Raw genomic sequence first — 21,555 nt, forward strand, 5'->3', positions numbered from 1 at the left:
CTAGCTGCCATTTGGAATAATCATAAGCATGAGCAGCGTGCTGTGCAACTGCATGAGTAACTTATCAATACTTTTTTTGTTGTTTTCTGCAAATCCCCCATTTTAGAAAAGGGTTAGGTACCACTGTCTAGTACAAAAGCAGAATCTGTAAGTTATGCTCCAATGCATAAAAAGGCATTTGAACCTAAATAGGATGGGGAAGAGGATCTTTGCACTTCACTGACACAGTAGCATGAAGTGCACCATGAAAATGCAGAATATGGGTTGGGAGAGAAATTGGTTTTGTAGCCTGTAATGCACATGCAAGTTGGTAATCTAAGAAAAAATAATAAATATCTAATGAATAGTGAGGCTTATATGGTTTCTTCACTTGTTATTTAGCATGCTTTTTACTGACTTAAAATGAACATATAACAAATAGAAGAACGCAGGAGAATCACATCTTAGGCATGGAGGCAACTAAGTGAACAAATGCCACAGAATATGAAGGCTACTAAATTTTCTAGGTCCTTTAAGGGAATCATTGATGTAACATAACTGACAAATATTACAAAATGTTCCCAAAAATACGAAGTGTGACATGAAAGACTAACTAGATATTTTTCAGGTTTCTCATTTAGGTAAATATGAAAACAGTAAAACAGAACCTTAGGTCAACAGGACAGAAATTCAGAGGGCTTGGAGGCAGTAATGACTGAAGGCATTTAGGCTTCCAGTTCTCTAACAAAGTAGAAATTTAATGCCATGATACCTTAACAATTCATTTGTATTTCCTTTTCCAGAAGGCATACAAAATGAATAAACCAAATTTCATACACTGGTGACTAGAAAAAAAAAAAACCTTAAAGCCCAAGTTAGCACTCATTCTGATTCAATCTTTACAACTTCCTGTATCAATTGACAGTATAGTCAAAGGCCAGTATTGACATTTGACACTTAAAACATGACACTGCTTTAGTGTCTGAAAAAAACGCTAGCCGTAAGATTACTGTGGACACTTCAGAACTATGAAAACCAGGATGCAGACTTCGGTTGTGGAAAGTTTATAGTTACATATTGAGCAAAAGAGTCTGTATGTAGCAACTGAATACTGAAGAGGTTTTATAGAAAATAGTATGTGAAATTATCCATATTTCTATACCAGGTCAATGAACACTGACAAAAGGTACAGCTGAATTGGTTTTCATCCAAAGTTAAATGCAGTTAACTTGTATTTAGTAGTTTTGTGTAACTTCAGCAGTTAAGTAGTTTAACTGTTGCTGAAGACCTCTGATCTACAACGATTTGGAGTTAACCAATCCTGAAATAACTCTCTCCACTCAGTATCCATTATAAAAAATGGTTCAGTTTTATCTAATTCACTGTTACATGTTGGACTATAGTTTGTTGAAGTGACCTTTGTCGGAATAGTTAGTGGCACTAATATAGTTCCAGTTTTGAAACTGCTTTCCATGAAGGAATAAGCAACTAAAATATGTAGTAGTAGGTTTAACAAACTTATAAGCTTGTGGAAGAACAGCCAAGTGTCTGACTCCTGCTTATGCTATTGAACAAATGCTTCTGAAAGAATAAATTGTGAGAGTGTTCTGACAGTTGTCTTGGAAATTGATGCAGATTCATTTTTGTGGAGATCTTGAAATCCTTCATGGCAAGCATTCTCTTTCTATTGAAAAATAGCCTGGGGGTGGGGGTGGGTGGGAAAGCTTTTGTAAGTTTATTACCAGAACCACATGAGTACATGATCACCTTTGAGTTCAATATGTTAATGAACAAAGTATATTGTTTGTTGTAACTCTGTTTATTACTAAACTAGGCTATAAGCAGAATTAATGTGGTTTACTTCATCTAATAAACACTTCAAAGAATTGTTTTTGCCAAATTCTTTTGCCCAGTATTTCCTTGAAAGCTTGAAGGAACAGAAATGCAGTGACTATTTCTGTAGTTCTGTTCATTCCCACAAGTCTCTGGGACTCCTTGTTTTGCTTTGCTGTGGGGGAAAAAAAAAATACCCAACCTATAGAGCTTTTAAAGACCATTTAATGGTCTCATCTACTAGGCTTCTTCAGAAAAGTGCTGTTTGAACAAGAAGTTCCATTTCATAAGAACCTATGTACACTGACGTGTATTTCTTCTGGTTTTTGATATTTCTCTGACCATGCATACCTAAAGGTTCAGCCCCTCTTTGTAGATCGGGGAGGGAGGCATTGTCTGCACATGTAAACAGGACAAATGTTGCCACTGAATTGATTAAATACTTCTAGGCTTGACATGCCTCATAGGCTAACAAGGTACTGTATGAACAAACCTGTGATTAGTGAATTTGCTTATGATGCACTGTAGTGCTTTAAGCAAGAGCAAACTAACTTTGATTCCTCTATGTATGAAGAATGAACTAGTGTAACTTAGTAGGGTAACTGTACTACAACCAAATGAAGTAATAGGTAGTTATGATGTCCCTAATATTCCATATGCAGTTTGAATTCTATGTAAGTAATCAGCTTAATTCCTAGATAAATTATTTCTCTATTAGTATTTGTGGCTATCTTAAATTCTCTTGAAGAAACCTGCCTTTTAGGTAATGAATGTGGAACTTTCAGTTTCCAGTACAATATTTAAACTACTGGCAGTGTCAGCATCCTGGTTTCAGCTGACTGAACTCTTAACCTGTCAAGCTTCTTTACTTATTACATGCACTACTATTAGAAAATCAATGAGTGTTTTTTATTCTCTCTAATTATATCTTAAGAAGGTCCACCCACATCCCAAACTGATATTTCATACTAATAATATAGTGGGACTACTTGAAATAGAACCATACTATGGCCTTTACTGGAAGTAAATGCCTAAATTGAGAGTAGTTATAGTAAGCAGGAGTTAAATTAAACTCTTGCTTGTCATTAGTTATTCCCTAAACAGACAAAGAAAATCCTTAAGGTCGTTTTGGGTGTGATAAGATTGTATGTATGTCATGGCACTCTGCAGTTAGCATGTACAGTTGTCTTGGTGCTGGAACAATCTAGACATCTGCATAGCAGTGTTAAAAATAGTAAAAATGCAGTGGGTTTGCCACTGGACTTGAATCCAAAACAGGAAAAAAACTTAAAACATGATCAATAGAATAAACACAAAACACTGCTTTTAATCCTGTTGCATTTTTTCTTAAAACTGTAAATTGAACAAATTCAAGTGTATAAGCGTGGGAGAGAAGAGGTGATACAAGAATTGGGTTGAGGCACAGAATTTTGTCATCTGTTTTGTAAATGGAAATTGGAGGAATAATCTATGTTAGTAATAACAGCACAAAAATACCTAGGTGCAAAATAAATGGGAATTCCCTCTAGAGCTGTAACTACTAGGATCATGGCTTATTCTTAAACAATTAAGTGCATAAATCACCTGAATAGAATATTTTGAGATTTAGTATCCTATAAATACTGTGTTACTTATTTACATATCTGCTGTTTTTAAATTACTTTATTAAAAGCCTATTATCTTCTACCTTTCAGAACAGGCACGCTGTATAACTTGACAGCACCATGCAATGCTAACTGCAGATGTTTGCGCTCTGTGTACTACCCAGTTTGTGGCAGAGATGAAGTCCAGTACTTTTCTCCCTGTTTCGCAGGATGTACATCACATCTTTTTAACAACGTGAAAAAGGTACTTTATGCTACAAGGATTGCTGATGTGGTCTGTTCTGGTTTCCTGCAAAATGCATTCTGTATCAGAAACATTCTTCCCTTACTATGACAGGAAATCACAGTACTTCTGAATCTAACTGGTAGTTACTACAGGAAAATTGGTGTGGATTGGAAACACATGTCTAAATAGGATGAATGTTGGTATGTGTCAGAGTCCAATACTCTCTGACCAGGTGCTTTTAGATATTCCGCTTGTGGAAGGTGTAATGTTTAATATGAAATTTACTTATTTGATGACAGCTGATGTTACACAGGATGTCTAATTTAGCAGTGATACAAAATAAACTGAAAACACAATACAAATGTAAGTTATGCTTAGCAAAATATAGGAATTGCAGTACACAGTTCAGTCACAATACCAGTGTGATTCCTATTATTGGCCTCTATACCATGCTAACCATCACAATTCTGGGCGTCGCCAGTTGTTAGGAAGGCATACATGGGTTGAAGCCAGCTCAAGCTCTCTTTTGAAATTCTTCTGCTAATTGTCTGGCTTTTTATACTCTGTGTTGGGCAGAGCCACACTCCCCCCATGCTGTAATGGCTAACTAAGGGAGACTTTCATACTCTCTTAATGAACTTGGGGATAAATGTTTACACCACCAGTTGATCCATTCAACTGACATAGCTGTTTCTTTTCTGCATAGCTTTCTGTGTAACAGCTGTAGTCACTCACAGCCTGCATTGTTCTGTGAGCTTCATGGTCATATCACCTCTCCCATCTCCCCTGAGCCTTCTTCCATTGTAGGGTTTTGTTGGTCAGTCACAGTGTGTTTCTTACTTATGCAATGTCATGATGTAAATGTTACTTCTACTGAATTTCCTAATGCTGAAAAGACATTAAACCTGAACGTTCTTTAAATAGAATCAGAAAGTAGAAATCGGCAACTGCGTTGACATTAAACTGCAGTTCTTACCTAGATCTTTAAGGATAATGTTTATTGTATGCATGGCAACCTGCTTCTGTGAGTTTCCAAACCTTGAATGTCAATTGCCCCTGATGTGGGAATGGTAAACCATGAAAGTGGCTAGTTATTATCAAGCCTTCCCAGAGAGAACTGAGAGACTTTCCGTGCTTGTCTCTACTAGTACGACAAACTCTTGAGCAGGGATGTGGGAGGAGTGTAGGAAGATCCTAAAGGAAGGCAAGCTGAACCAGGGGGTGCCTCTGGGGACTTTATATATCAGAAAAGTACAATAGTAAATGTGAGGACGTATTATCTAGAAGAAAATGTGGGAGACTGACTACTTCTTGCTGTGAAAACTTCACACTTTACTGATATATATTTTTTTCTTTGAAAACAAACTTGGGTGGATTTAAATGAAGAGCATAAAGCTATTCTATTTGTTCACCTGCTTACAAAAGCAGTCCAACATTGCTTCTGTTCTTTCCTGCTTAAGTCTTAAGAGTAGAGCTCACCTCTCTTCCTGTCAAGTACAGCCCAGTGCAAAAAACAGCCTGTTTATAGCCAAGACTGTCAATCTAGGTGATTCGGAACTTGCCAACATCTCTGAAGAATGTGAACTGTTGTGGTTTGCAAATGAAACCAGTCTCATATAGGGAAAGAAAAGGGATGTTTCCTCCTTTCCTCCAACCCTTGACACCCTCCATGGTGTTTAATGTTTTCAAAGAGGTGATTTGTTTGAAAGTTTTATATTTGCAGATTTTTTTTATATCTCTCTATATTGATATTAAAAAAATCTTGTTTTGAACACTGTAGCTTGCCCTTTCTTAATTATATACAGTAACTGGTGTTATCGTCACTGATTTGTAATAAGATTCATGTGCAAAAGTTAGTGTTTCAAGGCTTACTCTGGTGTTTTTGTATAATACGTACTGCATATGGTCACTCCTCTAACTCTAAAATCTTTAGTTTTTAAGTTTTTATGCTTGTACTTGCTCCACACAAAATTGAGTCTATTGCTGTCTTTTCAGATCACAAAATCAAAAATAATTTTTGCTCAGGTGAGCTGGATCACTCAAGTTCTGCTGAATCAGTTTTAAAAATGAGGGGTACAGTACCATATGATCATCAGGAAATGGACTGTTTCCCATACTGTAAACTCAGGGTTTATTCTTTTATTCAGTGTGATGCAGACCCAGTGAACATCTACTGTATTAGTGTCACTTAATGTCATTCCTACAGCTAAATTTTGTTTTATAAATTACTCGTAGGTGTACCACAACTGTTCCTGTATTGGCAAACAAAAAAGAGGAAATGGTTCAGAAGACTATCTCTATGAAGCTGTCCCTGGGAAATGTCCAACACAATGCAAATTTTTACCTTTATTCCTGACCTTCTTCTTTTTTGCTGTTGTTTTTACATTTATGGCTGTTACCCCAACAACTGTGGCCATTCTCAGGTATGGGGTTTTTTTGGGCTGAGAAGTGGGTAGCATTCTTGTGAAGATTCAGATCAGTCTAATTTTTTTTGCTTTGAAACGTGGACTTAAACCACTGTGCAAGGGATTTCCTGTTATAGTACTTTGTGTAGTAAGCAGGAAGTACTTGAAGCAGAGGACAGTCATACCACTGTTAGCTATCTCTGTAATTACATTTGGTTAGTAGATACTGTTTGAATCTGTTAAAAAAAAAAATCCTACTTGTAGCAAAATCCCTCTTTTATGGGAGCACTCTTGATTGTTTTAGTCAAAGCAAGAAGGAATAAATGCGCCATGTGCTCGGGTGAAGAAAATATTCAACTATCCTGTGTATCAGTAGTGCCAGGATTTCAAATTGTACCTAGAAAAGAACAAAATAGCAATCAGTCTCATATTCTCAGCCTTTGATTCCTGTCTCAGTTCAGAGTTCTGACTTGCAAAATTGTAGTCTGTCAAGAACTATAGACTACCTTTCATATGATATTGATGTTGTATGTATGGTAGTCATTAATATAAAATGTGACAGCATGTATGTGGCTGTTAACCAGTGGTTTGACTGTCTTTCAAATTGCTGAAACTCATATGCATGAAAGCTAGATACATTTTTTTTTTTTTAATACGTAGTTGTCATTCTGAAAGTAGAGCTGTTTCACTTTATGTTGAAATGTGATTTGTGCCTCTAATACTTCTAGAGAAAAAATGTTCATGATGCATAGGCATACCTGTACTATACACAGGATACTTCAGGAGGGTGTGGTTAGATGCTTTTTTTTCCAACTTTCTAGGCAGGGCGTTAGGGAAGGGAGTGATACACTGCAACAGTGCTTTGTAGTAGCCTCCTGTTCAGGGTTGGTGTAAATCTGGAAATAAGTTTGTCATATTAGTGTGGGGACAGAATAATGTGAAGTGTTGCATTATTTTCAAAACTGAGCTGACATAGTTTTATTTAGATAATTCTAATTTGGAATTTTGAATCCTTGTACACTTCAACTGAAATGGTGAAACAGTTTTTATGGAACAGAGGTCTGTAGAGCATTTTAAATGTGTAAAAACTAATTTAAATACCTCACATTTAGTTAAGTTACTACGGTGTATTTTGATGTCTTTTCAGTGAGCCTGTTTTGTGCAACTTCAAGTGTAAAACCATGTGTTTGTGACAGTGTTCTAGGGCTAGAAATAACCACCCGCACTATGGAAAACTCATTCTCCTTCCTCAACTTGCCTTTATGGGTAGGGGGATCCTAACAGTGACTGCTGATAACTGCTCATCCTGGATGTTTTTCTATGGCTAATCCTCATACATACTCCAGAATGAGGGAGTAACTCCTGAATATTTCAATACTGTCTTTTTTAGCACTGACAGTGTTTCAGTGATACAGTTTGTTAAAGAAAACAGTGCTGAAACTAAATTGTATAAATTAGGTAAGTTGAGTTGTATTTAATCTTTATGGTAGTATCTTGAAGATGCTGTCAAGATAAAATGTTTGTTGCTAGAGAAGTATCTGAAAGAAACGGGTAGGAGGTAAGGAGGTAAATTCTGCTAGGTGTTAAATCTGTTAAATTCTGCTAGTTGTTAAAATATATTGATTTGTATAGCTTAGGGCCAGAAGTGATTAATTGTAAGGTGACGTGACTATATGTAAAGGTTATGGGAAATACAACACCTTGTGCTGTGCTGAAGCCTAGTCTCCATTCATGTATTCCTTATTTAGGAATAGTAACTCAGGATTGCATTCTAGCACTGTCCTTAAATCTTGGTGGTTCTGTGGAAAAAATGTTCAACAGTGTATCAGGGTGCTGCTGGTAAGCTAGCTTTTTATTAATACTGTTTTGTTAAACTAGTTCAATCTAAAATTCCTTGAGCTGTAGGAGTTGCTTCTATCAAAAGAAGGTTTTGTTTGTCAAAACACCTCTTAAAGTTCTTTGACTTGTTCTGCACATAGGATTTCTAAAACCCTCTGCAATTAACAGGTTAAAAGAGTGTATTAACACAAAGCATATTCACTGAGGGACAAAGCAGAGAAATGGAACAGTTAAAACTTGTTTACCAAGTCTGAAACTGCAAATCTTGTCCACAGGTGTGTGCCAGATAAACAGCGCTCATTTGCTCTTGGAGTACAGTCGGTGTTTCTACGACTACTGGGTATGACTTTCTTGTTGAAACACTTGCCTCAATAATTTACTTGTTCGATGTTTTTCTCAACTTAAAAAATAATGCATTAAGAAGCTTTCAGAGTAGCTTAAAGCAGCCAGTTGTTGGCTTATAGAATACACTTGTTATAAGGCAGATACTGTCTGGATTCAAATTCCTCTTTAAACAGGGCGTGCGTCCTCATTTTAGCCTGTCTTGTTCTTACCGGCATGAACAAAGTACAAGTAATTGTCATTCTTTCAGCAAAAGGCACCTGCTGTCACTTCCCCCAGAAGGAGGCCTATTCTGAAAGCTGAGATAAGAAGTGATGTAATAGAAAATAGCTTCATGTAGTTAATGTCTCAAGTTCCAGAAGTTGAAAGAAAGTGATACTGTCTCATATAGTTGTATCCTTATTTGCCATGCAAGAGGATAGGTGGAGTCTTCTCTCTTCTCCCTCCCCTTTCAATTCCTTTGACTAATTTTAGCCTTTATTGAAATTGTGGACACTTGTACATAAATAATTACTGAGTTTTTACATGGGGAATCTAGTACTTGAGTTCTAAATCTAAGCATTTTCAGGATCTCAGTAAGACAGGTGAATCACCTTAAATAAAATATAAAGCTAAATGAAGGTATTCTCTGAACCACTCATTTGAATTTTCTCAGGCATATTTGAAACTCTTGGTTTTGTCTTAGACACTTTTTAAATGGCATGTGTAATTCAAGACTGGGTCAAGGCTCAGCTACCAAGTAGACTTTTATGTCAATATTTAGTACTGCAGCCATTCCTTGCCAGAGTTCTGCTTTGCTGTATCTGTTGAAACTCCAATTAATCTAAGTCATTCTACAGTAAAGCATTACAAAAGTAAATATCCTTAAAGGTAGAAATTAGCTGGGAGGTAGTATTAAGTGTTGTATGAGGGCTTCTGTGTTTCATTTTACTCAAAGTAAAGATATCTATGGTAGATCCTTAACTCTTCACTGCACTGTGGAGCAAAGGATAGGAGAACTTTTGCACTGCCTGTATTGACTGTGGCTGAAGAAGGAAGCAACTAACAGCATTACTACCAACAAGCTATTTATGCTGTAGACTTGAGGAATCACACAGGGGTCCTAGACAGAAGAGCTGCACGGAGGACATAGCTGCTTGTAAGCTCAAGAGCAGTTTAGGCCTTGAGTAGGTCAGGTAGACATGCAGTGATGTACCTAGAGTGTTTATAATAAAATTGTCTATACCTGAATGCAAAACACTTATGCCTTATAAAGCACTGTTGTAACAAAAATCACACATCTAATAAATTCTACACAGGAATAATTTTAAACATTACTGATTTTACATGAAATTTTTCCTAGAAGCTTGGCTACATCTGAGGGCTGGAAAAAATGTATAATTGAGCATGTTAACATAATATCTTAGTTCTCTGCATTTGAAACAGGTTAGTGTATAGATCTGAGGAAAGGGAATTCTTTTCCTTCAGTTAAAATCCTGCTCCCTTGGTTAGCTGTTTTTCCCCCTAATTTTAATCACATTTTTGTTTTCCAATGACAACTGAGGAAGCTTTGAAAAGCTGAAGTCTTTAAACAAACTTTTTGCTTGATAAAGTGAGAGCTGTATGAAGAATTAACTGACACTCTATGCGTCTTACCTATTAATTGAGAGCAATGGAAGAGGCACACTTGCTAGGTAATATGAGCCCTATGACTTTGGTTAAAATGTTAGGTTTAGTGTGTGGCTATCCCATTTTATCTTCACCACCAGCTTGGCATTTCACTGAATGCATTAAGACCAGTTAAGACTATGTCAAGTAACTCAAACCTTCTAACATGTTGCTGTGGTTTTTAGGTACTATTCCTGGACCAATTTTGTTTGGTTTTGCTATAGACAACAGTTGTACTCTGTGGGATATTAATGAATGTAGAACTACAGGAGCCTGTTGGGTTTATGACAATGAAAGAATGGCTTATCTGCTGATGGGCATAAGTAAGTGACTTCTTCATATTAAGTACATGTACAAGGTAATAGATATACTGACCTTGACTGCTAGATGGGAATTATTTTAAAATAGAATCTTAAACTTCTATTTTTCAGCAGCAGTGTTTTTTAAGACTTTTTTTCCCTAAATAATAAAAATCAAAATGTCATGGAAAGAGCAAGATTACATTAAGTGGATCTTAAAAACGACCTAGAAAACTTTTTTTAATAACAATAATAGAAAATAGTTTTGGTCTTTGTTCATTGTCACACTTTATTTACTGTATTTTAAGGGATTGGTACACATTTCAGTCTTATCTGGCTTGGTCTGTTGGCAGCTTAAGGTCTGAGGAGCTTTCTTCCTCTTGTCATATTCCAGTTATTTTCCCTAAATTAATATCAAGATCTTGAAAATATCTCTGAACACTAGTCAAAACTTGTTTAACAATCTTTTCCTTTCAAGTATGTGAGGTATACATGTCTGGGGGAGGGAAGGCAGGCTAAGCTTGCATCTGTGATAACTGCTGTTGTCTTGTCTTCTGACAACTGTGATATTTACAGTGCATAAACTGAACTGCTAACATCTAATCTTGAAACTGAAAAGGCAGGAGGCACAATTTCAGGGGTTTCAGTATCTCTCAGGCATATTTGTGATAAAATACAATCTCTCCTCTTCTCTCCCTCTCCTTGCCCCCCCCAAGCTGAACAAATGCCACTATGTACCAGTGATGAGTAAATGGAACAACCTTTTAAGGTAGCTGAGGAGAGAATACTTAACAGGTTTGTACGTGGGGAGTTTTAGTTTGTGGCAAAGAGAATATTGATGCAATGAACAAGAGTACTGAAACAAGAAGGAAGACTTGCACTTCATGCTAGAATGGGGTGAAGAAATACAGAACTGAAGTAATGGCCATAGCTGCTGCAAGCAAGAACTGGCAGGCAGGTGAGGGGTCTTAAGTCAGTTGGAAGATTGCCTTTACCTGCTGTTTGCAGTTCATGTAAAATACGTTGAAATTCACAGCATCCATTTAAGTCTCTCAGGTAACTCAGCATGTGAAACTTTAAGTGACTGACTCTTGTCTACTATTGAAGGTGACTGCAACAAGGGCTCTTCTGTTCTTTGCATTCAGGTGCTGTTTGCAAAATCATCACTATCATCTTTGTGGTCATGGCATTATGTTTGTATAAGCCTCCACCAACAAGTGCGGCCCTGTCACAAAAGGATTCAGAAATGGTGTCTGCTATACACACATAAATCATGAGCAAATTGTGCACTTTCAAAAGAAGCCAATAAGAATAAGCACTGCTGCAACACTTGTACCAAAGTTCTTGTATACCATTACCTAAATATAAAAGATCATATTAAATTCTTGAACAACTTAAAATATTTGTGAATATCTGTAGTGTTCTCTAGCTTAGTAAACATACTTTTTAGTATTCCATTGTTTATACTGAAAAAAGTGACACTTAGACTTGCAGTCTGATTTAAAATGTCTAATTTATAACTGAAGTGAAACAAGGTGGAATACTTGGATCAAAAAAAAAAAACAGGAGAAGTGAGCTGAACTGGGCTGACTGTGAGCCCCATTTCCCCCTACTTATAAAGTAATACCTAAGTGAGACTGTAGTGGGAGAAAACAAGTAACTTGGTATATTAAAAGGAACTGTGGATGTTTAAATTTGACTTATTTTAATGTGCACATAATCTGGGCTAGTGCCTTAGTTGGGGATTTTGACTGTAGATACACTTGGGAACGTGCAACTATGGACGTGTTTAAAAAATATTTTTACATGTTATCTTAATGGCATAAGTTCACTTTTTAGTATGTGTTGAAAAATGTAAATAGTTGTTATAGGATAGTTGGATTTGTAACAGCAAAATGTTTGTTAATTTAAGTACCTGAGTTTCTACCTGGAACATGTACAGAAAGTTGCTGTCCAGCTGCTTTCTTTAGGCATTGTTAACATTTTTCTATAAGATTTGAAAATAAAACCTATTTTCTTACTACTTCTGTGTATGCTATGTCATTTCTAAGAGACTGAGTTCTAGGCTTTTCAACTCCAAGAAACACAATGCTGAAAGCTAGCAAAGAATATGTATGCAAGCATCAAAAGTGGGAAAATATAGCTTTAGTTGTTCCTTTTGACTTACACACTGCATGCAGTTAAAACTGTATTTGTATAGCACAATGGATGTGCTATACAAATATGCCACTCTCACCAGATATTAAACTATATAGCTTGCTACTGAAATATCATTCAATATTGACTGGAAGTTTTTAATGAGCAAGATATCCTCTGCACATGCTTTACTTTAATATAAACTTCCTTTCTGTTGCAGTGGCTATGCATGTCACCCTTATGTAGCCATGTGTACCCTTTTCATCTGGTTACATGGACTCTACTCATTGACTCTACCAAGATTTTTAAACAAGTGCTACAGCAAAGGATTTTGGCATATGGGTCATGTTTCATCTAATTCTTTAAATGCAGCTGTTAAACTAGGTAGGGGTTAAGTGTACAACTGAAGAAGAGGATCCTCTATGACTACTTTGAAAGAACTATTCAGGAAGTAAAGCAAAATAGACTACACCTCCTGAGAGCCCAAGACTTCATGGCCTTTGAGGCAAAGGAGGAAAGGGCCAGAATACAGCAACTGAATTTACGCTTGCTCTGTTTTGTTGAATGTCTCATGATAACATAGATTCCTGATAAATGAGCTCATAGCAAGATGGGTAAGTTCCCTTGGAAGAACTAAATACTGATCTTCAATGAACTTTGGGAATACAGCCTAAAACTCTGAATTCAGTTTCCAGCCCTGATGTGGTTTGTGTGTGATATAGCAAATCACTTACTGCATGTCTTTACTATGGTTATGGTAGCTAAACTGGTAAACTTACTTCTCTTGTTCTGTCTTAGGCTGTGAGGTCATAGTTAACAGTTTCTGCTGCTTAATGTGATTGCACAGATTACAAAACTTGTGGGGCAGAGCAACAGGAGCTTCCTCTTCTGAGGAAGTTATCAGCACTCTTAGTTGCATTGGAGTGGTTATTTGGGTGGAGAAGGAAGGAAGTATTGCCATGGTGTAAAATTACAGTTAATGACATAAAGGCTGTTGCAATTTATAATCTAGCCTATGACTTGTTAAAAATTACCCTCTCCAGGAAGAGCAGCACAATGATTAGAAGACAGAAAATATTTAGACCTAGGTAAGTTTACCCATTTACCTTGTGCCATAGCAATGTTAAATTAATAGATATAGCAATAGATAGCGGAGAGCAGCAGATGTGTCAAAGGTTTTACTAAGTAAAGGTAAACATCACAGACAAGCTGAACAAGTGTGCGTTAAGTATTTGGACAAGGAGAGTGAATTAAAAACTGCCCAAATGACTGGGCCCAGAGGGTCAAAGCACAAAGTCCAGTTTGAGTCAAGTCACTAGTGCTGTACTCCACAGATCAAAACTGGGGCCAGTCCGGTTCAACCTCTCCACTAGTGACCTGAATGATGGGATAGATTGTTGTCTGGAGCAGTGGCTGATAGACCAGATGGTTGTGCTGCCATCCAGAGGGACCTTGACGAGATGGAGAAATGGGCAAATGGGAACCTCATGAAGTTCAACAAAGGGAAGTACAAAGAACTGCGCACCCAGGGACAAATAACCCCATGTACCACTAACATGCAGGGGGCCACCCAGCTGGAAAGCAGCTCTTCAGAGAAGGCGCTTGGGTTCATGGTGGACAAGCTGACCACAAGGCAGTGATACACCCTTTCGTCAAAAGAGGCTGTATTTGGTTTGTGTGGCAGGGTTTTGGTAGTGTGGGGGAACTACAAGAGTGGCTTCTGTGAGAAGCTGCTAGAAGAGCCAATGCCAGCCAGCTCCAAGATGAACCTGCTGCTGGCCAAGGCCAAGCCAATCAGGAATGGTGGTAGCACCTCTGTGATAATATCTAAGAAGGGGGGAAAAAAAAAACCTCTGCAATTGCAGCCAGGGAGAGGCGTGAGAATATGTGAGAGGAACAACTCTGCAGATGCCAAGGTCAGTGAAGAAGGAGGGGGAGGAGGTGCTCCAGGTACTGGAGCCTGCAGCCTGTGGTGAAGACCCTGGTGAGACAGGCTCTCCCCCTGCAGCCCATGGAGGTTAACGGTGGAGTAGATATCCACCTGCAGCCTGTGGAGGACCCCATGCTGAAGCAGGTGCATGCTCATAGGAGGCTGTGGCCCTGTGGGAAGCCTGCAGTGGAGCAGGCTCCTGGCAGGACCTGTGGACCCATGGAGAGAGAGGAGCCCACGCTGGAGCAGGTCTTCTGGCAGAACTTGTGACCATGCAGGGGACCCACGCTGGAGCAGGCTGCTCCTGAAGGACTGCACCCCATGGAAGAGACCCACGCTGGAGTTTGTGAAGAACTGCAGCCCATAGGAAGGGCCCGTGTTGGAGAAGTTCACGGAGAACTGTCTCCCGTCGGAGGGACCCCATGCTGGAGCAGCAGAAGCCTGTGAGGAGTCCTCCCCCTGAGGAGGAAGGAGCAGCACAGACAACATGTGATGACCTGGCTGCAACCCTCATTCCCCGTCCCCCTGTGCTGCTGGGGGGGAGGAGGTAGAGAACTCAGGAGTAAGAAGGGAGGGGTGGGGGGAAGGTGTTTCAAGATTTAGTTTTTATTGTCTCATTACCTTACTCTGATTTGATTGGTAATAAATTAAACTAATTTCCCTAAGTCAAGTCTGGTTTGCCTGTGACAGTAATTGGTGAATGATCTCTCCCAGTCCTTATCTTGACCCACAAGCCTTTTGTTATATTTTCTCTCCCCTGTCCTGCTGAGAAGGGGAGTGATAGAGCAGCTTTGGTGGGCACCTGGTGTCCACCCAGGGTCAACCCAACTACAAAGGCCAATAGCATCCTGGGTTGCAGTATACAAAGCACTGCCAGCAGGTTGAGGGAGTGCTCTACTCAATGCTGGTGAGGACACACCTGGAGCACTGTGTTCAGTTTTGGGCTCTCTAGAGAGCGTTACAGACTTACTTGAGGGAGTGTCTTGCAGGGCTATGAAGATGATTAAAGGACTGGAGTATATTTCATACTAAGAGAGTTGCGGAAGCTCTCTTCAGACAGGAAAAGAGAAAACTCAGAGGAATCTGAGCCTTGAAGAGGGGGAAGCCAGCCTGTTCTTCTTAATGCCCAGCTGACTGGACAGGAGGCAGTGGGCGCAAACTGAAACACATGAAGTTCCCTCTGAACACAAGAAATCTTTTTTTTAACTGTGAAGGTGGTCAAACATCGGAAGATATTGCCTGAGAAGTTGTGGAGTCACCATTCTTGGAGATGTTTAAAACCTGTCTGGAAGTGATCCTGAATAATCTCTTCTGGCTGACCTTCCTTAAGCAGGGGGGTTGGACTAGATGATCTCAGGTGGTCCCTTCCAACCTAAATGGTTCTGTGTTTCTGTGAGATGCTCCTCAGTGTGGCCTTTGTCCCATGCGCTATATGATGTGGAACTTCTATATAGATTCTTGCAAGGGAAGATCTGTCTGTTCTCGCAAAGTGTCCTTTAGTTTCTTTTTTTGGGTTTTCTTGTTGATTTTTTTTTTAATATCATCTTGTATCTCACATTAAACATCATTTAGCAGCTAATACTGTGTGTATGTCTCACTGGGTGTTAGTAGTTATTTTCATGCTAATGTTGATAAAACATTTCAAACAGCAGTTGACAGTCTTCTGTGATTTGTACATGCTCTGTGAACTACTGTTTAGTGTGCTTAGAATGCTAAATTTATGGACTCGTATCTCTGAGTTTGTATTAACTACCACAGATTTGGGGTTTAAGAAGAATCTCAAGTATTGTCCAAAATAAAGATGATTTAAAACTTTTTGAAAGTTGCATCTTCTAACTGGCATGGTTATTTTTAGAAACAAATCCTAGTGCAAATGAGGCTGTCCAACTAAACATTGTAGTTGACCAAAAGTTTTAATTCATCTGTGAGCCAGAAGTAAGCTTCTAAACCTAGAGTATATTGCCCTGCATTGTTAGCACAAATAAAGTCTCCAAAACTTTATTGGAGCCTCTGCTCGGTAAATCTGTAGGATTCCCAGAGTCTTACAAGGGAGTGACAGTAATTAGCTGTTACAGTTGAGACTAAACTTCTGATCCAAACTTTCTTTGTCGTTGTGTGTTCTTTCATCTCAAAATCAAGACTGCATTTCTCTGTTCTGCAGAGGACGGATGATGATAAGGTACTCTCAAGCTCTGCTTGGAGAGTGGAAACTGGAGCCCCTGTTAAAATAAGCTAATTCTTTGTATTTGAGCACTTCTCCAAAGTGAATAGCTTAACACTGAAATTCATTACAATGGCAAGAGAACATTCTTCCTGGCTTCATGAATACTGAGACAGGAAAATCTGAATTTTATTTTGTGTGTGGCTACCATACATACCATTACTTAAAAATATAAAGTATTTTGTATACATACCTTGCTTGCAGAGTCTCTTTGCATATGATTAGAGGTATCTGAACAAAACCCTGAAATGGGTTGGCTGTAAACAGAGTAGGCCCAGGTATGTCTATTGATATATTATGGACAGGAACATGGGAACCTTAGGAATGCTGCAGCTTGCTAGCTGTTTTTACATATTTGAAGTTCAGTTGCTGACCATTACTGAAGTGTTGACAGTGGGCCTTGCACTGCTTCCTGGTCTAAAACATGTTAAAGGTAGATCAGGTGTAAAAAAATGTAAGAAAATTACTGAAAAAGCATCTTTCAGGTCTGAAAGTCTTCAAAAGGATTGTGGGTTGAGTAGTATTTCAGTTTGAGAATAAATAAGTGTGAAATACTTCTGTAATCTTTTGTTACAGTAGCAGAACATACAGTTGTAATTTAACATATGACTGGTTTTTTTTTGTTGTTGGTGGTGGTGGTGGTTTTTTGGTTTTTTGCTGGTTGGAACATTATGGGTCTTTCGAGTGCAGAGCAGAAGATAATGCAGCTTTTGCAAAAATATTCTGTTAATGGAAGTGTGACTGGTGTCTTTTGTCTGCTTGATTTCTGTTTTTGTAGTGGCAGTGACTTTCTTGTGGTAAATACATGAATATGCCTGTTTATGATTTCTTTTCTTTTTATGACATGTCTGTGCAGCACTCTATGCAGCTCTATTTTTGTATGCGTTATGGTGTTTATTTTTCCCCAAAGACAGAAATCCCCAGGCAACAAGCGTCAGTGTTGGATTAGAGAAGCTTTACAAAAACATGGAGGGAGCCAATGAATCTTATATCTCACTAATAAATGATGCAAAAAAACTGGAATACATTATTTGTGTGCTGCTCCCATGGCAAACATACCCAGAAGAGTGAGTCTGCTATACAGAGGAGTCTTATGAATTTGAGCTGCCTACTCCTGTGTATGCATTTCAAAATCTGTACAATATGAGTGCTGATAACTGGTTATGAAACACCCACTCTTCTCCAGTCTACAGAATACCTTAATAAATGCAGAAAACGGAAGTCCCAGGGGCACATATAATGTTTTTTTCTGATCATTATTAATCTTTAAGCATTCATATTGAATATGTGAATTTTTAGCGTGAATTGGAGCTCTTGAGCAGAGGTGAAATATAAACCAGGAAAATAAAATCCAAGCTGAGTATGGAGATCATCATTCCCTCTAAATTATTCAGGAACTTCTAATAATGGCTGGGCTAACTTGAGATCTGTTTTGCCCCAGTATTTTGCTCTGAGATTGTCTTTAAAGGAGCAAAATGAGGAAATATTTAACTTGTTAAAAGTTAAAGACAGTGAAGGTTTTGCTATTTATTTAAAGGGAATAAGGGTGCTTAGACAAATTGCAAGACAATTGTTTGATATTTGATGCACTTACTATATATCCAGCTGGAGGAAGTTGGTGTCACAAAATTGGAAAGATTTGGTCACCTATAAACCTTGTAAAAAATGGCTGAGCTATGACAGAAATGCAAGCTGGAGAGAGAAAAATCAGTGCTTTTCAGAAGTTTTTTTCCTACCTAGTTATCTTTTAAAAATGTCTCACCTGTCATGTTTTAATTGGCTAAATGTAGAGATTGGTTTCATAGATTAGGAAAAGCCTGCCGATTAATGCAAATCCACATCTCCACCTTTGTGCTTTGCTTTTCTCAGGCATCTGTTGCCATTCCTTCGAATGGCAAACTGTCAGTCTACAGATAATGGAGGCTTCAAAACACTGAAGTAATTACCTGCAATAAGTGAACTGAAGCAGTTCCAGCAAATAAACATGCTAAAACAGCTATCACAGGAGACATGAAATGAGACAAGAGAAATGAGGGCTGAAAATGTGACACATGGAAGGAAATTCATACAGGACATGAAGAAGATCACATTGCTATTGTATTTCATTCTAGTCAAAGTGAATGACCTTCATTTGAAATGCATTGTAAATCAGTTATTTGTGCCTATAGGAACACAAGGACGTACAGTGGTTGATTGCATAGAGGCATGACCTCCTGGAAACAAACCCTGGAAGCAAATCTGGTACTGTGTGCACATTACAATATGTGGTAGGATAGCTAGAAGAAAAAAGGTACATCATATGCAATTTAAGAAGTTCAACTTTCTGATGCTGTAAATATGATTTACCCTGTTGTAAGGTTGTGTCTTTAATATGCATATGCTAGTCTAATTTTTGTGATTTTTGCTTACCAGATAATATGCCAATGTTTCTTTTCCAGCTTCTTTGGGTGTCCCATCATTTGAAACAACACTGCAATGAGGAATCTCTTTAGCTTGGCCTGCTAAGAAAACAAGACAAGTGTGATCTATTCTTATCAGTTCCCTTCATGCTTAAGATTTCTTCTATGTCCTCCTTGAGCATTTTTGGGCTGTGAGTGAATCTGTGCCGAATTTGACAGACACAGAAGACACAGATATGTGCAACTTCCAGAAAAGTTCATCAAACTTCATTAGAACAGATATCTGGGTGCCATCCACTAAAGAAATTATAACTCGGCCATCTGCCTTTTTTTACCGCTAGAGGTCAGCCAGGCGATTGCATGTAGATCTGGAGGAGTAACTGCTGCTAGCGTATGACCAGTGAGACAGCTCTGGGAAGGCTGGGAGGTGTGCTGGGGATGTAGGACAAGTCCACAGGAACGCAGGCTTAGTTGATCCAAGTTCATGCATCAGCTTCTTTCTAGCTCGAAAATCCTTTGCTTTCCTTTCAATTAGATATACTTTTTGTTTACTTTCTTGTGTAACCATATACCTCACTGCTCTTGTCCTACTCTGATTGTTTCCCCAGAAAAAGAGAATTTTAGGAAACTTGTAAAAAGCAACTTTATTCTTTCAAAATGGTTCCCTAAGAAGTGGAGAATAAAATGAAGTTTTCTGTTTTAAACCTGCAGTAACCAATACTGAGAGTAATCCAGGCAATTATTTTTATATTTAAAAATCTTCAAGATAACACAGATTTCAGTTTCACTTAGGTTTCATTCAAACAGGGCTCTGACTTCATACAGGTACCATTTTTACCATTACTTAGCACTGACTATTGAAGAACTGTCTCTTGCACACCCTCTTCACTGGAATAGGTGGAAAAGGTCTTGCCTAGTGTTTTGATCCTACCACTCTGTGTGTAAATATTTAACTTCAATTATGTGGGCAGTTCCTTCAAAGTATCCATAGATTTCAAGCTGAGCAGATGCATAAACATTTGTAAGTAAACGGATATAAACAACTCTGTGAGCTACTGAGGCAGCAGCTTCCACCATGAAATGTTTTTCTCATGATGTTCACACACACCTTCAGACAAGCATATGTTCTCATTTAAAGCACAAAGCCTGTAGCATTATCAGGGGCCTCAGACAAGAATGCACCCAAGGACTGTGACTTTCCAACTGTCACTGGCATATCCTGGGGGAGTGCAGATAAACCCATGGAAACCAAGACAAAGAACCTGAGAAGGCAAGACCGCATCTGGAAGAAAAGACTCAGAGTTCATGAAAAGAACACTAAGAGACAGCTCTTCAATAACCTCTAGGAACCACCATGACTGTTGAAGACCCCCCCATGGAAGCCCTCGGAGACTCAGGCCGCATGTGTAAAGACTATGCAAATATGATAATTAGTTCCAGGAAACAGAATGACTATGTATAGTAATTCCGGGAAATCCAACGCATATGTATGTAACAGGGGGATATAAGCTTTGACTGATGCAACACACAGCATGCATGTTAGGTGGAACTATCACCCATGCATCCAGCGCTGCAATAAAGAGAATGCCTGCTTCTTAATGCTACATTGGTGTTAAGAGGTTTATTCCTGATTTTGGTGGCAGTAGGAAAGACAAAGCTATTAAAAACAATTGCAAAAGCAATTAGATGTTATTAATTCAGTTCCTGTGTAAGTAAGTCTTTCCTACTTTGTGGATCTTCCTGCATTTGTGAATGGGACTTACTACAACCTTTTGGGGCATTTCTGTTTTCTCGAATACTTGAGCTGTTACGGAAAGTCTATCTCAGAGCCTTTTGGAGTTAGAATTTTTTTATTGGTATATTACAAAAGCACTCTTTGTTTTCTTGCCTCCTATGTTAATAAGCTGAAGTATATTGGACATTTTTTGAATACAGAAGCTACAGTCCAGGAAATAGTTAAATAGATATTTTGTTTAGCTTTGTCTTTATTTTTCAAAAATTTGAGCCTATGTATGTGGAGAGTACTAACAGGTGCCTCTACCTTTGTTAAGTTTAAAAATTACCCAAGTCTGATGAAATTTTCCTCCTAATAGTGAGAGTCAGGCATTAAGGCATTGAAGAGGACTAAATTTCATAGCCCAGTCAGTCTAAGAAACTACTCAAGAGTTTTTTGCATGTACATGCAAACTTTGAAGTGCTTTACACGGTTTCCAGTGAGCAGATCGTAAATTAACTGGAGGGATATTGACTAATGCAATGAAAGTTTTCCTGTGTTATGTATCAGTCTATGTTTTTTTTTGTTTCAAGGCATGCAAACTGAAAAAAAAAAGTTGAGATTATAAGTGAAAAGCAAATAATACATATTTTCTGGGGTTTCCTGCATTACACACAAACAACTCAGTGTTAAGTGGTCTACTGGAGAAAAAAAATGCTATCCAAACATGCTGTGTAAAAAAACTTCAGAGTGCAACAGTCAAGTAGCAGAAGACTAAGCAGGTCAGATGGGCAAGAATTCAGCCAATCAGTAGTAGATGCTAAGTATTTTGATTTTCTTTTTTTCCCTTTGAACTTGTACAGTGTGCACGCTGTGCTAAAGATGTACTTGATTTAAAGTAATTTTAAAGCTTTTGTAAGTCAATTCAGAATCATGGTGTTCTAAACGAATTGCTGTAAGGGATGCATTTGGGATGATACA

At 38.2% G+C, this 21,555-nt stretch overlaps 1 protein-coding gene and 1 non-coding gene across 8 annotated transcripts in view; both read left to right on the forward strand.

The window, feature by feature from the left end:
• The window catches only part of SLCO4C1 (solute carrier organic anion transporter family member 4C1), a 33,080-nt gene extending 20,883 nt beyond the window's left edge, over nucleotides 1–12,197 (forward strand). For 2 of the 7 annotated variants that reach the window (XM_009462401.2, XM_087742399.1), the window contains 5 exons: nucleotides 3,507–3,660; nucleotides 5,878–6,065; nucleotides 8,162–8,226; nucleotides 10,061–10,198; nucleotides 11,320–12,197. In XM_009462401.2, coding sequence (XP_009460676.2) covers nucleotides 3,507–3,660; nucleotides 5,878–6,065; nucleotides 8,162–8,226; nucleotides 10,061–10,198; nucleotides 11,320–11,444 — 670 coding nt within the window. In that variant the 3' untranslated portion in view covers nucleotides 11,445–12,197. The other 5 variants (XR_015701071.1, XR_015701072.1, XM_087742397.1 and 2 more) reach the window with 5 other exon arrangements.
• LOC148050463 (small nucleolar RNA SNORD36) lies at nucleotides 4,490–4,556 on the forward strand. Its single transcript, XR_015701152.1, has one exon. It is a non-coding gene; the product is annotated as a small nucleolar RNA SNORD36 (small nucleolar RNA).
• Nucleotides 12,198–21,555: the final 9,358 nt, after the last annotated feature.

This window comes from Nipponia nippon, unplaced genomic scaffold, assembly GCF_047370975.1.
Source record: "Nipponia nippon isolate SJK-2023a ecotype South Korea unplaced genomic scaffold, ASM4737097v1 scaffold_8, whole genome shotgun sequence".
NCBI lineage: Eukaryota > Metazoa > Chordata > Aves > Pelecaniformes > Threskiornithidae > Nipponia > Nipponia nippon.